Source organism: Ciconia boyciana, chromosome 16 (genome assembly GCF_034638445.1).
Source record: "Ciconia boyciana chromosome 16, ASM3463844v1, whole genome shotgun sequence".
NCBI lineage: Eukaryota > Metazoa > Chordata > Aves > Ciconiiformes > Ciconiidae > Ciconia > Ciconia boyciana.
The window spans coordinates 10,390,595-10,412,978 of record NC_132949.1 but is presented as its reverse complement, the minus strand read 5'-3'; the positions used below and the strand labels follow the sequence as shown (position 1 = coordinate 10,412,978).

At 35.8% G+C, this 22,384-nt stretch overlaps 1 protein-coding gene across 2 annotated transcripts in view; it reads right to left on the bottom strand.

Moving 5' to 3' along the window:
* TBCD (tubulin folding cofactor D) overlaps window positions 1-22,384 on the bottom strand; it is a 134,303-nt gene that overhangs the window by 104,023 nt on the left and 7,896 nt on the right. For both annotated transcript variants that reach the window (XM_072880770.1, XM_072880771.1), the window contains exons 7-14: window positions 22,130-22,185; window positions 18,063-18,195; window positions 9,838-9,883; window positions 6,923-7,055; window positions 5,624-5,766; window positions 4,747-4,807; window positions 4,163-4,237; window positions 956-1,050 (exon numbers count right to left, since the gene is read on the bottom strand). In XM_072880770.1, the coding sequence (XP_072736871.1) occupies window positions 956-1,050; window positions 4,163-4,237; window positions 4,747-4,807; window positions 5,624-5,766; window positions 6,923-7,055; window positions 9,838-9,883; window positions 18,063-18,195; window positions 22,130-22,185 (742 nt within the window). The remainder of the gene's footprint in view (window positions 1-955; window positions 1,051-4,162; window positions 4,238-4,746; window positions 4,808-5,623; window positions 5,767-6,922; window positions 7,056-9,837; window positions 9,884-18,062; window positions 18,196-22,129; window positions 22,186-22,384) is intronic.

Here is a 22,384-nt window from a genome sequence, read left to right as displayed (position 1 = left end):
CAACTGAAGGCTAGCTGCACAAAAATTCGCACATGCAAAACAGACACTATATTGGACATGTACTCTTTTCATGGAGACAGAATAATAAACTGTATTAAATACCATATTTTACAGTTTCTTCTAGAACAAGTCAACAGATCTTCAGAATAGAAAAGATCTAGCAACCTAATTTACTAGTATGAAACATCAGTTTTGAAATATTTTTGAAACTTAGTGTTCAACTTTTCTGTTCAACACAGGAATACCAGATGAGATCAAAAGAACCATCTAGCCCAAGATATTGCTGTAAAAGTGCCCAATAGTGGATGTGTACTACTACATTATGCTTTTGTCATTTCAACTCTATAAAAAATTGACCAAAATCACAAAAGAGTACTACTACTTCCACATTAATATCTCTGTACTTCAACGTATGTTGATACATACAGGACACACAAAGAAACAATTCCTCCGCCCTGTTATTTTTCTTTCCATCCTGATATTTGAAAAAGCCATTAAAAACTTAAACAGTTCATTGCATAAATTATGTTAAATTGGCCTCTGAAATTTAATCCAAAACATAAGCTACTAGCTTTAAAGTGCAAGTTAGTCATCAATTATTTAATATACTCTATTTAAATAATGACACTGACACAATATAGAGGCATACAGAATTATTTTTATACAAGTGTACAAAGAAATATGGGAGAGAGGAAGAAAGAAGAAAACCCCAAGAAACTAATTTCATTTTGGAAAGAAAAATTTATTAAGTATATAAAAGGCACACCCAAGACAATGCTTTTGACAGAAGTACCTTAAATATCCCCATAGGCATATTTTTCACTCTAGAATTCAATACTAGTCATTATTCAGCACGCTCACATCAGAAAATTCCAGTCTATTGCCACACATTCAATCTCTAATACTATAAATTGTTAACTCATGAACTTACTAACATTCAGCAACTACAACTCACCATCTGAAATTCGGGAAGGGAGTAACAATCCTCTTCTGCCTAATTCAGCCAGAGCCAGGCATCCACCATGCCATGCATTGTCTGTTTCCTGGAAACTAATTTTAGAATAAAGACAAGTTTTATTAAGACTAGCCTTCTCTTTTCAGATTTCATTTTTCATGGTGAATTCTTGACATTTTAAAAGACACATAATCCAAACCAGCATGTGTTTATTCTGTTACTAATTCTGTTAGACTTCTAAAATATAAGAATGACAAGTTGAACGTGTTTTCTTTCCCATTTTGTGCAACATAAATACTGCTATAAACATGATCAAATAATCAAAAAACCCATTGATCAATATAAATGTAACCTCAATACAGAAGAGTACAATACCTGAAACTCATCCAGAAAAGGAAAACAACTTTCCAGTACACTGGCAAGAGATGCAGATTTACAGAACATACCCAAAATAACTAATTAATTTAGTGCCAAACACAGTCCTTAACTAGCAAAACAGGTTCAAGTGATAGTTTCCAATAAACACATTATACAAGCTTATGCAGTGAGCAAACAGTGGTGTTTATCCACCTTTAAACAGCATAAAACAGAGCAACTTGTAGTGAACTCAGCAAAAAATATCAAAAATGGTACACAATTTTTGGTGGACTGGCAGATAAAGGAGTGAAAAGGGGAAAAGTTGCATGCTGCATGACTAAACATGCAAAAAGTTCATTTTGTATTAAACTAGGAATAGGAATCTAAGAAGAAAACATTGAACAGACAGACTAGGTCATATCAAAGCTTCGTCTCTCCCAGTATCCTGTCTCTGACACGGACCAGTAACAGATGCTTAGACAAAGACGAAGCACAAAGGATCATTCCCTTATTAGCCTCCTCCTGGCTTTGGCAATCAGCAGTCCGGAGACTTCCGAAGCCAGAGGTTGCAGCCAGAATGTCATTTTTAATAACCTCTGATGGGACTCTCTTCCATTAATTTGTATAATCCCTTTTTGAACTCCCTTTACACTTTTGGCTTCTATAACATCCTGTGGCAATGACTTCCACAGTTTAATTATAATTGCCTGAAAATGTACTTCCTGATGTTTCCCAGTTCTCACATTATGAGAAAGAGTGAATAGTAAACAATAACTCGCTTTCCCTCTTTCTTTCATATTTATGATTTTATATATCTTCGTTATATCCCTCTACTTTTTCTTTCCACTTGGAAGAATCCCCATCAGTTAAACCACTTTTCAGTGATTCAGTTTTGTTATCCCTTCCTTTCCTAATAATATCTAATGTTCCATTTGCCTTCTTTTTTCTGACAGCTGCTGAACACTCCACTGACATTTTGACAGAACTATCAGTGACTTCAAGATCTCTTTCCTGAGTAGTAATAACTGTTTTATAGCTAGCTGCATTTTTCCCTCAGTGCATTAGTTTGCATTCATTAGACATTATATTTCATACATTATTTACTGTCAGTTACTTAACTTAGGCTTATATAACATTTTATTTTCTGTTACCTTTAGTTTTCACTACATTAGCTAACTTTAAGTCATCATTTCGTTTCCTCACCCCATTGTTCACCTTTTTTCCAGGATTCTTTACAAGTATGTTGAACAGCACAGGGCTTATACAGACCTCTGTGAGACTGTGCTGATAATCTCACTACATTGTGAAAAATGTTCAGTTATTTCTTCCCTGTCTCTTGTCTTTTAATCTATCTACATATAAGAAATCCTTTCTTCTTATCCCAAGAGATATAACTTAAAGTGCCTCTGATGAGCAACTAACTTATTTTTATTTTGGTCACTAGATATTTAGTGCAAAGAATACAGAAGAGATTCCCTTTGTCCTTGTCTACATTTGTTCCCAGGTGTTTCTGAAGAAAGCAGGTCACTCAATTACTAGTTGGATGACTCATCCCTATGACTTGAAAAACAAGGAAAGAAAACACAGTGACTACAGGTCTTTGAAGCTCCAGGGATAATTGAGATCAGCAGCACCTCTTAAATTAATCACAGTAACACAGTGGAAGTATCAGCTAAGTAGATACTTTCCTTGCTAGTTTTTAAGAATTTATGCCTTCTTTTTTTAACGTGTTATCCTTTGAGCTGGTATTTTTAATTTGTACTCACAACCAATATGAGAAGATCTTTTAAAACTGAGTACATCTGAGTGACCCACTGAACATTATCAATATTTTTTGCAAATAAAGAAATTCTTTCTGTTACTAGCTTAGTCTAAAACACTAGTTTAGATCTTAAAGCTCAAGTACTCAATGTAGACCTGATGAGCAATTTGATATTAAAAAAGCATATTATACTTGTTTAATAATTTAGTCCTTTACATGATCTACATGGATACAGAAACAAGACATCCAACAATAAAGTGCATCAAAAAGAACACCCTAGCAGCTATATGTGATCAAACCGAAGTTTCAGCTAGCCCAAAAGCCTCTCTCTGACATGGCCAACAGTACATGCCTTAGGTATAGCATAAGAACATATTGCAACACTCTCCAAAACACTTCCAAACTCTGGCAGATCATGGACAAGTTTGCAGAAAAAAAACAACGTTTTTTCTTCAGGCATATAACTCTTAGCATCCACAACATCCCGCGGCAAGAAGTTTTTACAGTTTAACTATGTGCTGCGTGAATAACCGCCACCTTTTCTTTATTCCAAGCCTGCTACCTGATACTTTAGTTTGCTTCTAATAATATAAAATCTAGAGGGCAATAATTTCCATGCCATTCATGATTTCATAAACCTCTATTATACTCCATTTATTCCTCACTCTTCCTAGATGTTTTAGCCTCCCCTCACATAGAGATTGCTTCTTATCTCTGGTGATCCTCAGAACCCTTTTGAATATCATTTCCAGTTCTACTATGTTTCTGAAGATGCCCACAACACTCAAGACATGAGCACACCAGGAATTCTTAAAGCAGCAAGTTAATGAGCATTTTTTGTTTTTATTTTTCCAAAGTTCAACTTCAGTCTTTCCACATTACTTTAGAATGGGGTCAAGATGAAAGACTAGGAAAAATTTCTTTATGGAACACCCTTAGCACATCCGTGTCTTAGAAGATTTTTAAATCTGGGAGAAGAAGGGCAACAAAATTTAGAGATTTTTAGACCTGTCTCCCTAACTGTTTTCCTCCTGTTTCATAAGCAGACATGTTTCAGATGCATGTAAAGCGTGAAATAAGATTTTTACCTAAAACAGTCCAACAGAGACCCAATCACGTCATCTGCTAATTCTTTTGGAAGTCTTCCAGTTATTCTACCAATTCTACAGAAGTTAAAAGAAAAAAAAAAGCAGACAGTGATTCATTAGTACTGCATTTGATGAATAAGTCCTATAAAAAATTTAGTTACTGGAAACCTACAATAAGATGACTGACTTCAAGATGACAATGCACTACCCTAACACCATTACCGTAAAACAACAATCTCAAACTTGAAGCAAAAACTACACAGTAGCAAACTTAACAGAGAAATACATTTTTTAAAGTGGAAGAGAAAAAAACATTTTGAAGAAATGCTACTTTACACCCTTCAAATCAAGTCTTATCCAGAATGTTTATTTCCAAATCTATCTGAAATTTTCCTGAAGACTAGCCCAGTTTCATATCAGAAAAAGATACAAACATGGCTTTATACTATAAGCTGTGCTAAAGCCATTTGAAGTAACTGTGAATACTGACAACGCAACAAATTATCAATCATGGATTACATCAGACTGTATTTCTATGTTGTTTACTTTAGTTTATTAGTTTAGAGTAACCATAAGAAACCTACCCTTTTGCTGCAGACCACCTGACAATAGTGTCTTTGTCTTTCAGTCCAACCAACAATTGCTCTGCAGATAATTTTATTTAAACAAAACAGATTATTCTCATTTAACAACAGAAAGATTTCTTAAAATGTTCAAAATTCATTTTCCTCTTAACATAACTGCCTCTTAGTTTAAATAAAAATATTTGAATCTAGATTTCTTCTATTTGTCACACAAGTATGACTTGAAATCAAAGAAACACGAAAGATGTCAAAATCGTTTTCTAAAAGAGAAAATTTGGTTTGAAATTTTAAGTACTGTGGAAGATTCAAAATGGAGGTCATGGTGCTTTGTCATGGTTCATTAGATTATTCAGTTATAGACGTCTTCTGATGCAATTTTTGCCTATTTATTTACAGCATATCCACCAGCAAGCTAGCAGAGGACCTGCTGTATGACTGCATACTAATAAAAAATGCTGTTCCTTTGATACTACCACAGCTTAAAAATTTCAACCATAATTCTTTAGCTTTCATGTAACACAATTTTTTGTGTTGTTTTTCATTATGAATTTTAATTCATCCTTCCATCTGTGAAAGGTTCAAGACATCTCTTGCATACTACTGGATAAAATTGGTAAAATGTATTTCAGTAACTTCATCCCCCAACCCCACAACAAATGCTACAGTATTGAGTTTCTGCTTGAGATGCTGAAATCCAAATAATTTGACAAAAATATAGTATATTTTAATCAGTTGCATAGACTAAAATTTTATAGTCTTTCCAATTGTTCACATTAGCACAGATACCCACATGAGTTTCTTAGCCCTAAGCAGGTTGTTTTCCAATATATGTTTAATTTGCAGGCATTACAATAATTTCTGTCCAGTTTTAACACACCTACAACATTTTCAATTTCTCCTGGAATGTCATATTCCTCTTCATCGTCAGCTTTGTTAGCAGCAACTGTTATCATTTGTTTCTGCGCAACTGAACCCTGAGCTTGCAGATTGGCAGCCAGAGATCGACAGCCACGCTGGTATCTGCACAAGAAACAGACACAGTTAATTTATTTTTCTGATTTAAGTTCCAACTGAAATAGGTACATACTGTCATAAAGCCTGCTTGTCAAGTTACTACACCTCTCAGTGAACAGCTCTCCAGTTATTTAGTGGTTGCTTTAAAGGAAAGGGAAAAGTATCCCATTCTCCTTCCTCCTGACCCAGTTGTCTCTTTTCCAAGGTGAGAAGAGCTAGACTATTTAAATGGTTCTTTTTGATTATCTCTCCCTTTCCTGTTTCAGTATAACCTACTTTCCACTGCTGACAATAAAGAGGCAAAATTCCCATGCCCTAAAAACCTCTCCAAAACCTAAATAAAAAAATAAATAAAATCAGCTTATTAAAAATTGTTTTTTAAATGTTAAAGCTAGCTTAGTACTTTCTGACCAAGCTGTGCTCAGATACTTAGCCCGTGGTGTAGATACATTCTTACAAAAGATATACTTTACATGCTAAACTGAGTTTTGCCATTGGGCAAGGTACACTCTCCACCTAAAAAGAATTTTCTATGCCTAAGGACGTTCTCAAAAGTTGGTAAAAGAAATACAATAAAAATAGTCACCAAGGGAGCCTGCAATTTTAAAATATCAGTGCGAGAAATCTAAAAAAGAGTTTGCCCTCTGGCAATAAGTAAAACCAGACACCAAAACCTGACTAATATGCAAAATGAAAGTGGGATTGCAAACCACTTTTCCCCTGTGAACTTTCTATCGAATCAGGGTAGAACTATGTAATGGAAAAAGTTATGTTCACTCTTACAAAATTGTACTAAATCAACTTCAGTAACAAAGGTCACTGTCTTCCCATCTTTACCAAGTTATGCATTATATAGGAACAGGCTTCTGCTTGTGTAACATGCAACATGAAAAGTCAAAAGATTTGGCTTGTCACAGCACTAGTTTACCAAAATTGAAAAAAATTACAGGAAACTAAATACAGTGGAAGAAATCTACTTTTTCCAAATAGTGCAAATGAAGAATGTGTTCATTCCTAAATAAAATGGGGATCTTTTTCTTTCTCTTTTGGGAGAGGTCAGGAGGGCAGAAGGCCAGTAGTCAAATGTATGGATTTACGTATTTTTAAGGTTTTTGAGTGCTTTTGGATTTATTTTTTTAAACTGTTTCAGCTTTAAACTAACCTCCATTTTGCTACCTTCGGTTTCACAAATGTCAGCCCAAGTCGTTGAACAAGTTTCATCCCTAGCTTGCGAAGAACCATCTGATTACTTTCTGACAGCTTGCAGTTATCAAGACACTCAAGTACAGTAGCAGCTGTAAAAGAAAATAAACATGCTAGAAAAACTGTTTTTTTTTAAAAAAAAATCTCAGTAAGAAAATTTTGTAAAGTTTTGAAAGTTCTTTAGAAGATTTAGATTTTTAAAGTTATTACTGAAATGCAAATGCCTTATTACCTACTTTGTAGTAGCTTTGACGCTGATCAAATAGTGGTAATATCCTTCACCTACCAAACAGGAAGGATTGCTTTAAGGATTACTTTTGACTATGAAAATTATAATGAATCTAGATTCTGAGAGTATTTATGCCTCTGATTCTCACTGGAAGTAACACGTTCAAGTATCTTTTGGGGTCTAAGAATTTTCAGTAGTCTAACAGAACCAGGAGTCAGAAAAACCTAATTCATTTACTCTGCAGCCAGATTCTGCATACTAAGAAACAGTTCCCTTTCCTCATTTACTATTTTCAGGCAGCACCAACTTAACTCCTCTGGCACAGGAATTTTCATTACAATGAATGTCCATAAACATTTAGGCATGAGAAATATTGTGTATGTGTAAAGAATCAGCAACAAAACCTTTCATTTGGGCACATCAAAGGTAAAAAAGTTATTTGTCCAGCAAAGTAAAAAAAACATAGACAAAAGGAGAATCTTGGATTAATGAGTATGAAGTTCCAGGATCCAAAATTTTCACAATGAACACATTCCTGTTACAAATAAAATAGTCTTTTTGCATTTTCAGCCTGAAACAATTAATGACTGTTTTCAAGGCTGATCATTAGTTAATAGAGACTAACAACTTGGGCTCTGAAGGACCTATCATTCCTGCTATAAGCACTGCAAATATGGAATCATACTGGCAAAATACTCTGCAACCTCTTACTCCAGTCTTATATCAAGGTTTTCAAAATAAGAAAATAAGAGATCAAAGATATAACTATTGTTTCAAAGTCTGAGAAATTGTAGGACGTGACTTAAAAATCTTCTCAGTTTTTAAAAAAGGCTTATGATTTATCCTGACATACTAAAATACTAATAAAATAATACAGCAGACAAAATGGTAAAGCCAGGAATGACTATTACTTCAATACCTTCCAGCAACCTGGATTTTTTTGCAGTTGTAAAAGCTAGAGAGACTAATGGTTTAGGAGGAAGAGACTGCAGAAACATCAATATTCACAGATAAGGAAAAAATTAAGAATATATATAAATATAAGCCTCTTCCAAGTATTGCCAACTCTTGAATCACTAAAATATCTACAGACCCATGCAAATGGCTTCAGGACTAGTGCTTATTTTTAAATCAAGTTCTATGTTGCAAAAGATTTCAAACAGTATCTTCCTTTGACATTTGTCTATTTTTTTCCTATTTGATCCTCAGATCTGTTATAACCTGTAATAATTAGAAATATTTGATATTTTTTTCTCTCACATTTTCTTATCCCCAACAGTTCCTGCTGTTTCAATATTTGCTTCTTAGTTGTGAGCATTCTCTCTTTTCTATGGTAAATTTATACATTGGTATGCCCCTGATTTTTCTCTTATTACCAGACTCATAGCTAGTTAATATTCTTTCTATATGCCATAGGCCAAAACATCTAATTTTACCAGCTGGGTTAATGTTGTGAGCCAAATATCTTCTTTTCATATCGATTATGACTATTGTATTGTACAGTTACATCTTTTAAATCACGTAATTTTGTGTTATACCGTATTTTATCTATCCTGTGTACTATTCTGCTTATCTGGCAGTCTTATTACTCTAAGCTTCTGCAGTGCTGTCTGCTATTTCTATGCAATGACGTACCTCAATATTTTCTGTTTGTTCCTGACCAGCTGTACAGTATATCCGTCATTCCATTCTGCTTGTCTTCACTATCTTATCTCTATCTTTACCCATATCTCAGGCATTTTGTAAGGAAGTGTCTGCATCCCAGACTTAGTAACTGGGAGAATGAAACTGTTTCCAGCACTAGATCTACAAAGTTTCTTCTTGAAAGTCAAAATAATTACATTAAGTGAAATTATAAGCATTCTAAAGTGCATTTACATCATTGCTTAATTCCCGTGAATAGCACAAACCACATTTCTGGTGCTTTGATAAGCTTCACAAAACTGGCAAGGTCTTTTGTAGTGTTCTGTAATTAGCCATCACCTTTCCCTACCTCTCTTTACTGCTATCAATAAAAAACAAGCTAGTATTTTGCAGTCAGTTCTGACCATATTCCAGGATTCACCATGAGATTAATATAATTCCAACATGCAGCTACACTGCTCAGAAACTTCTGTCCTGTCCTTTCAGGTATCTGTCTATCCCTAATTGCATCGACTATAATTGCTTTTCACTAAAAACTTTCATTTCAACAGTATCACTACATGATTCCAGCTGGGTCCTGTACACAGCAGGTTCTTGAAACTTGTTTTTTTCCAAAATCCCGTGCTTATGTTAAAACTTTAAGATTTTCTGCAAAATTTTCAGCAGTAATATGTATAAAACCAGTTTATGTTCTAACAATTTTTTTAAAATATTTTCCACATCTCATGGTTTATATGTTGTGTTCAGCTCCTGTATTATAGCAATGGCCAAGGTGATCACCTGCCAAATTCTTTGATGAGCTGTTCCAACATAACATTCCCCAGTTGCGTCTGCTCCTCCCTCACTTTGTCATGTCTTCTTTTTTCCCCCTCGTTTTGCATGCTTTATAACTTCCCTGTTGATTTCACTCTTTACAGCACTACTTGTTATCAGTTTAATCTTTCTTTCCTTTTTTTATTGGAATGGTTTTAAAAACAAAAATCAGGATATTACAAACTTACCATACGGTAAACAATCTTCTCTTTTGCCATGTTTAAATAACTGTGCCTACAATTAAAATAGGGAAAATAGACATGAGAATATAGAGATTCTAAAGCACAATATATCAAGCATGTAGTTCTAAAATTCTTTTTAATGTTCTTGCAATAATCTGTAGTGTTTACTAATTTAAATAGCATAAAAGAAAAAGAGTCTCAGGGTGCAGTTTTACTTCTTTGTAAGTCAATGCAAGTCAAGGATACTGTAGCCCAGCCCTCCCCGCCATCCATACAATCACACAGGCAGCCAACCCAGAGAGCTGAGTTGGCCAAAAAACACTCGAGAGAATGAAAAAAAAAGAAAGGAAAAAAAAAAGGAAGAAAAAAAAAGCCACTAGTTTTTAGCCAGCTCAGCTCTCTGAACCATCCAGCTCAGTGCTTGGTCACATGAGCTCAATGCAGGTGCAACCATGGCACCTATTATCTCACAGAGCTCATGTTGCTTTGAACCTCTAAAAAGTGAAGCAGAATATGTAGAACATGAATAAAGCCAGAAGAACTAGGGGAACTCTATATCCTGTTTGGGACTGCCTGACAATGAATGTCTCCAAACTGAACAAGCCTTGCTTATGATTTAGACGACACAGCACACAGTACACACCAACACTTGGGTCACTGCTAAGAAGTAGGACAGGTGGACACATGTGAGCCAGCTTAGTTATTAGTAGCAACCACACACTGACAGACAGGATGCAGTACAGGCTAAACTGCTGAGTACTTTACCCTGTTTCTCCAACAGCTTTTGAGAACTCCATATTAAACTAAACAAAACCAGCTTCAGAAATCTCTGACTGCAAGCCTGCTATACAAATACACCTGTAACAGGCAAACTTTAATTCCTGTGCCGAGGGATTTAAAGAAGCAAAGAGCTTCCGAAATAATTTTATATACAATTAAATACCCCAGTAAGATTAAGCCCCAGCACTCCAGTGAGACAAATGGACTATTAACACCTGACAAAAACATGTTACACGTGTAAAGTTCACTTAGTATGCACCAAAACTACTGAGTTCAGCCACTTATTTTTCCTTGCTTTGTCATTCTCCAGAAGAAAAATCTTCCTCAATAAATATGCCTAGGAGTGAAACAAGAACAGACCGACCTTAAAAATATGTACTTTCTCACACATAGCAAATACACACATGCCTCCCATACTGCAGGTGTGGTTAAGAGCAACAAAGGCAATAAAAACACCTTTAGGCTACGTACCCATTCTATTTTGTTTTGCTACTAAATTGCATTTTAGGAACCTAAATTAGCACTTCTGATCAGCTCTACTACAAGCTATATAGGGGAATTTGATAATATATATTGAATGATTTAAGACTTTTAATGTTTTCACGAGTAACTAGGCAATTGTAAGGCATCCTTTAAAACCTACATTTACGAAGCAGAAATGCTACAGAACTACTTCAGGCCCAGAAGAACAGCTAACAGATATAACTACCAACACAAATGGCATAAATATAGCATAGCTTTTATCAATATACCATATCAGTCTAAAAAAAAAAAAATTATATATTTCCCACTAACATACAACAATACTCTGCTTGTATTAAAAAGCCTACAGAAAATAAAAGTTGACAGAAAATCTGCAAATCTTTGGTATAATTAACAAATCTAGAACGCCTCTAAAATTTTTCTACCTCTTTGCTGAAACACGCAAAACCTCATTTCTTCATTACTTTGTACCTGTGTTCTGCTTAAAAAACCTATCAGATGGTTTCTTCGCATGGTTAGCAAGTTTGTAGCGGATGCTAGGAGATACCTCATCATTTCTGCAGCACCTTATCTTCACAATTACTTCTCCTTTCTGTATAAAAGCCCAATTAAGAGCAGATACTGTTTTTAAGGCACACATGGGCTGCATCCAAATTGTTAGGATTATAGTCAAGCATACTCAAACAAAACACAGTATAATTCCTGAAGTAGTGATAATGTAAAGAAACAGCTTTCTAATGTAGCCTTGGGAATGCGCCTGGACAAATGCATTTGGATGTCTACCCTCGCACTTCTCAGCATACTGTCTGGGAGCTCCTGCAAAGATGAAGCAGAATCCTCAGAACATCTACACATTTTCAGTCTTACATAGTTCCTAAATTCTGGCACCCTTCTACAAGTTTCTTCCTGAGTTTTCACATCCTGAAGGCCAACTTTGAATTCAGTTCTGACTCCTCAGGAAAAACATAACTAGAAGGTATCACCTCTAAGCAAGATGTGGGAAGAAATTAACAAACACACAAGCAGGAAATTAGAAAACTCTTCAAATACTGTACAATAATTTTTTTAATGCTTTTCTAAAAAAAAAAAGTAAGAAAACAGCCTCACAGACCTATGAGTCAATTCAGAATAGTGAACTTGATAGATTGCATTTCACAACCATTGCTATTATTTTCTGAACAAAAAAGTGAAACATACATTGTTTCTCTACAACAGTTTCGCTACATATTTAAACAACAAACTCTTTTCATATCTCACTTTCAAGACAGAACATCTATTCTCAAACAAAATACTGCAAGAACTTACAATATACTTCCAGATGTTAAAATCATCATAGCAACTGCTGTAAATCAACTGAGATATGGATTAAGGGATTTTATTTTATCAATGCAAGTTTTTAGGGGAAATAAAAATTAACCAAAGAACACCACAGCTACTGTGTTTAAATTAATAACTAAACTTTAAAAAAAAAAGGGACTACTTATTCACATGTTTTTTGTTCAATAGAATATGTTACCTACTGACTTTGGAATAAACACAGCTGAAAATGCCAAATGTCTGAAAGGAAAGAGAGTTCTGTTTGCACCCACTAATGTACATTGCAGGTCAGATATAACACTATCAGATTATTGGTGTTTCACTAAGTGATACATCAGGTATTTCTCTGTATCAGAGAAAAGTTTAACAGCCATTTTTACAAAAAAAACCCCAATTTTTATAGAAGTAAATAGGTAATAACCAAACTGTTGAGAACTACTCTTCAGATATTCAACACAGCAGGAAATCCAGTGTATAGGGTTTTTTTCTCATTGTAGAAATGTCAAGAAAATAAGTTTTCATTACTTCTTTATGAGTCAAAGCATGCAGAAGCATTCACAAGCCCAAATCTCCCAAACTTTTGAGCTTACTAGATATATTTTCCAGGGAAAAGAAAAGAGCACTTTAACTGATGTTGGCCTTTGGGGGGGTGGGAGGGAAGGGTATGTATTTTCTTCTGGTCTTCTGGCATGTGCTACAGTCATGCATGTAAGGCAAAGTTACTGTCTCAGAAAAATCTTGCAAACCTAGAGCTTACAGGGGTTATACTAAAAAGAAAAATACATGATGCATGAACAGAAAAAAAAAAACCCATATAGAAAAAAGGATGAATCAGCATTACAATACTCAGCTTAAACTTCCTGCCTTGAAGGAAGAAAAACATCCAAGGCACACCATTTAAAAAAATCTGATACAAACAAAATAATTAATAAGCTTGGTTTGCCACCTGCATAGACATTTTAGTGCCAGCAACTAACAATACTGAAAGTAAGGAGCCTGTCTATTGGAGTATCCAGGCAATCAAAGTTACGCCATGGTCTCTTCACTTTAATGAGGACATACAGCATACACCAACTTACCCAACCTGTTGAACTGTTGAAAAGTATGTGACTCCCTCTCTTATAAATAATTAAGCCACCTACAAATTAGAGAAAATCAGTGGTGTGCAAGCAATGACGACTGTCAAGTCTGGTTTTGCTTTAGAAATAGCATGGTGCAAGGAAAACAAAACCTAGTTTCTTAGTAATCACAGAAGAAACACACCACACCTTCCAATTGTCTGCATAACCCACTATAGGCCCGACCTTCATGAGATATATCACTCAGGATCATCTCCAGGACATGTTCCCCAAGCTATACAAATCACCATTAAGGGTGGCCTGAGTGTTTGGTAGCAAGTCTATCTTCCTGCCGAGCAGGAGACACAAGTCTGAATGTACCCTCTGGTTGTAACCAACCAAGTCAAGGATTGGGAGGATAATTTCAGCCTCTATGGGAAGAGAAGAAAATGATATCTTTCATTACTCTGGAGCACCCCCTAGTAGTCACACAACACCCAGGTCCAGGGAAAGCTATCAGCCATCACTGCCCCCAGGCCAGATGCAGGGAGGTAAACAAGGTGAGGGAGGACATGCTGTCAGAATAGTAAGTTTGCTTGAAAGTAGAGAATATGTAATAAATTATATGTGCAACTAATGGCAGAAAAGATTAGTTAAAGCCCTTGTTCTTACTATCTCTTCAACACATGTAGTACTCCTTCTGTAGGCCACGTATTTGTCAGGGTATTGATAATGTCATCATATCAACATGGTAATTAGGCTGACAAACATCAATACAGAGCCCAGTTAAATGGGTAGCAAAAGGAGTTCAGTTTTCATAAGATCTAAGTTATTTATCAGTTGAAAGCCTGAAAAGTTTAGACTAACACATGGAGAGCTAACAGAATAGTTCCGTTGCATCTTAACAAGACTACCCAAAATCACAGATTTAAAATACTTGGAAGAAAAAAAAAAAATTAGCAGCTTGAGACAGCACTATATTCTAATAGGAAAAAGAAACAATCTTATGATAACAGAACTTCTGAACCTTGAACAAACCAAGAATACTTCTTGTGAGAAGGAAAACACTCAGAAGTATCAGACAAGGCCACATTAGAATACTCTGTGCCACTGAAAAAGAGAGGAGATACAGTATTACCAGAAAGAGGCCAGTGCCCTTGATATCTACAGACATAAGAATTTTTTTCTTCTCCTTATATTAACACTGCTTTTTGTACACCTTTATCACCAAACCACTAAGCAACAACATCTTTTTAAAAAAATAACGCCAATAGACAATCCTAGCATGGCTAATTCTTTGAGAATGCCAAAAATATAGAGACTTGGGAAACATTCTATTTGGAAATATTCTATTTTTGTGCCTCTGGGTCTGAAAGAATAGAGTTAGAGAGTTCTTTCTTCCCTGGAGCAAAATTTACATAAGCATGTAGCTATTGCTAAATAACTTTTGCATTAGAGACAGCTCAGGGAAATGCCCTGTTCTTAAGACTCTCGAGTTTCATCAGATCACTGTGTAGGGCGTTTTATTTTTTTTAATTATTACTCACACTTGTATACTGAATCACTTATAAAACAAATAAGGTTTAATAAGTTTCAATGCCCAAGGCTACCTCAACATGATGACATCTCTGTCACGCAAGAACTGGGAGTGCTACGCCCTGCAGCAATAACTAAAAAGCTGTTTGATATAATGGCAGGTTTAAAAGCAAACCTCCAGACCAAGAGAATTTAAAATGCAGATTCTTGAAAGAGGTTAGAAGTTTCCTTCAAGTAAACAAATTTTATAAAAATGTAGCAATTTCTTATTAATCCACATTTACAATCCTTCAAATATACAAAGTATCCAAGCACAAAAGTGAATTTAATTCAATACTGCAATGTTAGTTTCAACAAGAGGGCAGTTTTAAAAACTGAATCTGAAGTACTGTAAGTAACCATTCCTGCTAGTGCACACCTGTTGTGAAATGATATATTACTGACGACAGGTGTAAAAAAAAAAGAAAAAAGCATCAGTGGAATTAAAATGTGTAATGCAGGCTGCGTGTTTCAACAAGAATCATGAAACAGTAGTACTTGTTCCACACATAATGCTGAGTTAGATTAAACAGTAGCATACCTAATCACCAAGACTTAAGGCCACGAAGAGGCAGATCAAAGTGCAGCAACATTGAACTACTCATTGCATACCTAACTTGCAGTTTCAGTTCATTGAAATGCAAGAGTTTCACGTCTTTTTAAAACAGTTTTGCCATGCCAGTCTCACTACAATCTATTTCCTAAATGCAGACCATAAGCAGCATAATATCATAATCCAACTGAAATCCTCCCTGTTAGGGGCTACCCTAAATTGATCTGATGAAGAGAGAGAAAGACTTTTTATCCCCACCCTGGTGGGTTACATTCCCGAAACCTGCCTTGCTGTACTGACCGGAAACTGAAAAACAGTCTTTTTTCTCTTGCTTGTTCAGAGAGAAATGCCCAGGCAACTACAGTTTGACCCTTAGAGTAATAAATTGCTGGAGGAATCCAAGGGCAAAGAATTCTGAAGCTTGTTGACACAAGTTTTAGTTGTCCCTCATGAGGATGTGTTCTGCTTTACACACTTAGCAATTACTTACTATGATTCTTTACAGACTGTTAGAATCTTGTATGTTTAAGAGAAAAGGTTTACTTATTTACACTGCTTTTACTTTCAGCTGATATTTTCAGTTTAACAACATGCTATTGTTACAAGTGTGTTACAAAATTCTTAACATTCAACTCTCGAAGTAAATATTTCCTACTCCACTTAAGCAAGTCTGCGTACACACATACCTGCATATGTATCATTCTGAAAACCTTTATTCACTAATGAGATAATTCATGCTTACATTGTAGTAACTGAAATGAAAAATTGAAGACTAAATGCAAGAAAAGGCTTTAAAAAGTCAGTCTGCTCATACCTACCAACTGGAACAGGAGTTATGAGCTGTAGGACACAAATAAAACTGGCCTGATAAATACTTTCTCCTATCCCAGAGAGGAAGAAAAAAATCATATAAATGCAAGAAGGCAGGCTTCTGCTTCCAGGTATATTGTATCACATTCTAGTTTCGATTCTACTTGTTAAGTATTCACCTGTTTCGCTTAGTATGCACTAATGAACAGGTGGATAGAGCCAAAGCCAAACTCAAAGGAATTATGACAAAACACTAATGTATTATACATCCTACAGGTCTCATCATGCACCTAGAATGGCAAACAGTCAGTCTCCCTTTCCAGATCTGACAATAAAATGATGAAACATCATTCTGTCTTTTGAAACATACTGCAATGCATACAAATAATGCTTCCTCCTGCTTAAGCAGCAAGTCCTAAGTTATTCTAAATATAGATCGTTTCTTGTATCTTCTGATTTGGAAAAGCTGCTAGAGAAAAAAAAAAAAAAATAAAAATACACACTACACACTTGTTCCAGAACTTTGCTTTGATGTTCAGTAACATACTGCATAGAAGTCTTCATAGCAATTACTTAAAAAGAGCTGCAAAATTATGCAAATTATAGAAACTCGTACAAACACCAGCAAATCCTTAAACCTGTACAAAGACTATGCAAGAGCATGTCATCTGACTGCTTGTGCTACCTCGACTTTGGCCAACAACATAAACATGAAGGAACAACTCCACCCACACAAACTCCTCCATTCCACCCAAATATATTCGGACATCAAAACTGGAGCAGATACCAGAACTGTTATTCAAGTATTTCAAAATGCACACTAACACTTTTAAGGGTGTAAAACTACAAGAGAGTTTTTATAAAAAGATATTCTTAGAACATACAAGAGGAGTGCTATCATACAGTAGTGGTTCAGGTATTATAGATTTTTTTCCCATGCATAGTATATAAATTTTAAAACCCAAACTAAGAATTCAGGTCTTTGAGTCATAAACTATTGTTACTTCATAAGGTAAAGAGCATTAAACGAAAAACTTGTTCAGATTAGCAAGCAAAGCCACAGGAAATAGTGCACTTTTTCAGACTACTCAAGGACACTAACAAGTTTAGTATGTCTTATTAAAACTATTGAGAACAATATTTTAGTTGAAGAAGAATGGATACAACTTTCAAGAATCACTTGTATTTTGGTTACCAGTTCTCAAAAGTCTAGGAGGGACCACTACTATATCAGAAGCCCAACCTCTTCATTTTGTACAGTTCCAATTATTTAATTTATTTCAAAGGTTTTGTTCAAAGCAAAAAAAAAAACCCCACCCAACAACAAACCAAAAACAAGCAATCCAAAATGAATTATGAAATGACTACTAATATACAATCAGATATTTAAAAGCATTTTTGAGAGTTATTTATCAGTACCTACACTGGCAACTTCACTTTCATTTGGTGACAACAAGAATACTTAAAAGAAAATACACATATACGGGAAGTTACATCTTCAAAACTCTTGTGGAGAAAATTCTAGCTGTATATTATCTTACCCTTTTTTAATAAACAGGAACCTCTCTGTGCATTTGCTATTAAATGTCTACCATAGCAGTACCGTATAATCATAAATACAATCATCTATCTTTTAAAGGAAAAATAGTATTTACCAGGGCCTGGAGCATGCCATTCACAACAACAGTCCCCTCCATGGTCTGGAAGGAGGATTTAGATAACATTGAAAGTGTCCAGTCCAAGAAGTCTGCCATCCTTTTTTGCCTGACATCAGGGCGGACAATAAACCTGTCAGAGGAAAAAAAACCAAAACGCTGCAGTTACTAACTTTATGACTCTCAGTGAAAAATAATTTTTCCTGCTATCCAAACTAGTTGCAGTTCCTAAGAGCAATTCTCTAATGGATATTTTCCTAAATTGCTGAGGGTGGGAACACTCCAAACCATCGCATGGTTAGCCCCTCTGTTTCTGAGAAAGTCTCTGACCCAGCATTTCACTTTCACTTCAAACCACCATATAAACTTGGATTCTAGAGATTTCAGATCTTAATTGTAAAGCAACAAACCTTCCAAAGGTCCCACATAAAAATTATTTCCATGAGAATCAGCAAAAAGCTGAAACAAATATGAGGATTCTCCACCATTCTCACCAAGAACAGCTATTCTGCAAATCTGAAAACTGGTGCAAATCAACAGTTGGTCCATACTGCACTGTTATCAGCCAGGCCCATAAAGGGTAATCATCAGTGCTATATTTGTTTTTTCGGATATTTGAAAAGGTCAAACACCTGTTATTTAACACACTGGATGGGTCAAGAAATGCATTTGTACCTATCTTTCAGAGGGTGAAAGTTCATCATGGTTAAACTACTGTGCCAGCAGTGCCAGCCAAGCTACAGTTAGGGCATCTGCTTCAGTTAGTTAATTTAGTATTCTTAGCACCTAAAAATTAGGGTCCTGTTCCAGCAGTGATTCAGACTAAATTAAGAAACTTTGTTCTCAATGCAGTCAAGGGAAACAAGGTACATGGGAAAGCCCACGAAGTACAATTCATAGCGCTTAAAGAAGGATGTATGCAGAGCCTGGATCTGCTTACTTTATACACCTACAAATTAAATGGGGAACTGCACCAAGAGCTAACTAACAGGGAATATTAAATACAGAGAACCCAAGAACACAGTGAGCAGACACGTGATCACTTGAATTGTCTTCAAAGTCAGTATCTACTGTGTTCAGCAATAGAACAGTGAGGATTTGGGGGAAGGGTTAGTTGAAGGGGGGTAGTTTGTTTTATAACAGAGCAGCAAGGACAAAGCCTTCTTTTGCACAATAGCGCAAGTAACAGAAGTAACCTGTAAAGTCGATGAACTGGTTCCTAGACCCTCTCTCAGCCCAAAGGAGTTTAAATCTTCATTTCTCAAAGGAGTGCCCTAACCTCCAGACTAGAAGCAAGACAGGGATAAGCCTCATCTCCTCCTACTGCAACCAGGTCACTGAGCGGACAGAAAAGAGAATTAATGAAACAAATTCCAGCTCCTTTGCCCTATGAAAAGCAAATTACTTTGGAAAACAGGAAGTCTTCGATCCTGATGTTTCTAAACGTCACTTGAAACTCATAGACTCGTTAGAGCAGGAACCAGAACCCAGACTTCCGCTTCCTCCCCAAGGAGTTTCCTACTCAGCATGTTGCAGAGTTAAGACTCCTGTATCTTATCTCTGTGTCCATCCTAGGACTTTTGTATTCCTGCCTACCTAACAGTCTAACTTCAGTAAGATGAAACAGTGATCTCATCTCAGAATAACTATGCCCGCTCATTAAAGAACTGTTTTGGGATGTGAACGCAGTGAATTAAAGTGCACCAAGGCCAAAAGGCCAAAGGATTGGCCCAAAAGGCCAAAAGGCCTTGGACCCAGATCTTCTAATTCCAGTGAAGTGTTTTAATCATTAGGCTTGAAAATGGTGTTTTCATAGTAAACTAAATGATTGTAAGTACACTAAATAGTAATTTTGCTCCCATTACAGTCTCACACACCTTGATGCAGCTGGTACAAGAACCCGCTTAATGCATTCTATCATCTTATTTGTTATGAATATATACTTTTAATAAATATTAATTCAGCCAATAAAATGGAGGTGAAGAGAACACAAGACAACTGCTAATAACATGCCTGCATAGTACCCTGCATTAGGATGCAAGGCACTTATGAAATCCCCCTGAAATCTGGGGATGAGCACTGCATGAACACAAAGTTTTGCTGAATTTAATGCTGTAATCAATCACATGACTATATATATGCTTCCACTAGTAATTTATTTATACAGATACCCTGGAGTGCAAATGAAGTGCAAATTCAATTTGTATAATGTGATGAAAGAATCTTTTTAAATTACTGTCATCCTTACTTGAGAAGGATTCCAAATACTGGATGTACCTTCAAAAGTCTATCACAGTTGATTGACTCGGGTTTTTTTCTGGGTTTTTAGGAAGTGAAGAAGACAAAGGGCACATTCAGGCACATATGAATGCTCAAGAATAATTCACTCTACATCACACTTTCACCTCAAATCCTCTGCTTCTGTCAGACAGAATCTGTCTTGTGACAAGACAGATTACCAACGCAGATAGATAAAAATCCTAGAAAAGCAACTTCCAATTATCACTTCCAAAATGACTGCAAAAAATAATTAGGATAAGGAGACAAACCTATGTTCTGTCACATGGAAAAAAGTATGTAACAGACAAGATTATTTATTAAAGATTATTCAAATGAGTCATGCATTCACTTAAGTTTTGCTCTGAAATATTTCACAGTAAATCAGAAAAGCACAGGACTAATCAGCAGAGAACTATGATTCTAGTCCCAACTCCTTCATGAATTTTCTGCATGACGCTGTCAGTTCTAAAACAAAAAAATGTTTGTTTCGTCATCAGATTCAGAACTGTAGCATTATATTCACTAAATACAAAGTTCTAAAGCATTGAGTCCCGTGACTGAAGTTCAGAATAAATTTAAAATAACTATATGGACAGTTATTTCCCAAAAAGACAGTTAGGATCTGCTCTTCTAAATGTTACATTTAAAAACTATTTTGATACAATTAATCCCACAAATTTTGTGTCTCTCAGTCCAGAGAAAAACGTTAACACAGATTTTATTGTTCAGACTAGCTACCCACATCCACTGTCACCACTGCACCTCGCTCACCCTACAGTGCCTCGGCTCCTGCAGCTGCTGGCAAAACCTTGCCGGCAGAGCCCCCTAGCGTGGGCAGCGTGGAGAGCGTGGGCCCCAGCCCGAAGGTTCTGAGGGTCCGCTTACTTTAGAGAGGAAAAAGACAAGAACCACCAAACGACAAACTGGGCTGACTAAAGCCCTCTTCCACTAGAATATATTGGGAATGTACTGTGATATATACTGGAACAGAGATACGTGTGTACTATCACAGTTTATGGTCTTTGTAATTTATTTTCATATGCATCACAGATGAAACCAAGCTCCACTAATGCACTAGGAGAGGAAAGAAGAGATACCGAAGTTCATTATTTCAAATTTATAAACAACCCTAGCATCAGTATTACTGAAATGATGCAAAAAAAAAGTCAGAACAACTGCACCTCTGTCACAAATAGTTCCGTGTCTGAACACCAACTGTGGAAAACAATGGGATTTAGAAAGTTCCATTATCCTACACCTGTTCCATTTGATGAATTATTTGACAACAATAAACCTAAGAAAACAGAAGCATTGTTTTCTAGATAAGAGAATGAAAAAAGTGACAAGAGGGATATTAAGAAAAAAAATTCTCGCATTGCTATGTCCTTTTATGTAACGTAAGTACTTCTAGGAAACATCAAGCCAGTAATATCAGATACCAATACTCTATTTACCATGCAACACACTGCAAAAATCAGCAGCAACACAGAGTAACTGTATCTTTCTGAAACCCTGTAGCACAGGCCCTAGAAGGCGATTTGAACAGTATCCTGTTAGCGGTATCGCTTGTGATACACACCTGCTCCTCTAGTAAGCAGAAGAAAACACAGCAGTTCCAATAATAAACACACTATTGGATCGATTCAAGCAAGTTTAACATCCCACATACAGCTGGCAACTTTCAGTCCTCCCAACGCTGTCATTAGTAGCGTGTCAGACTAAAAAATGGCAGAAGAAACGGGAGCTAGCTTGTTTCCCTTCTGCCAAGAAGCACAAAAGAGACTTACTTTGAAACGAGTACAGCAGCTGCATCTCGAGCCTTATCACTGACAACCAAGTAACACTAAAGGTAAAAGAAAACTAACTGTAAAAGAATTCATACATGTATATTTAAAAACAACTACGTAACAACTTTGTACATGAACATACTACTTAATACCTATGATTACAAACATTATTATGATTACATTTATTATGTAATTATTATGATTACAAACTGAGCTTAAGATCGTAAAAAATTAAATTTCCCATTTAACAAATCA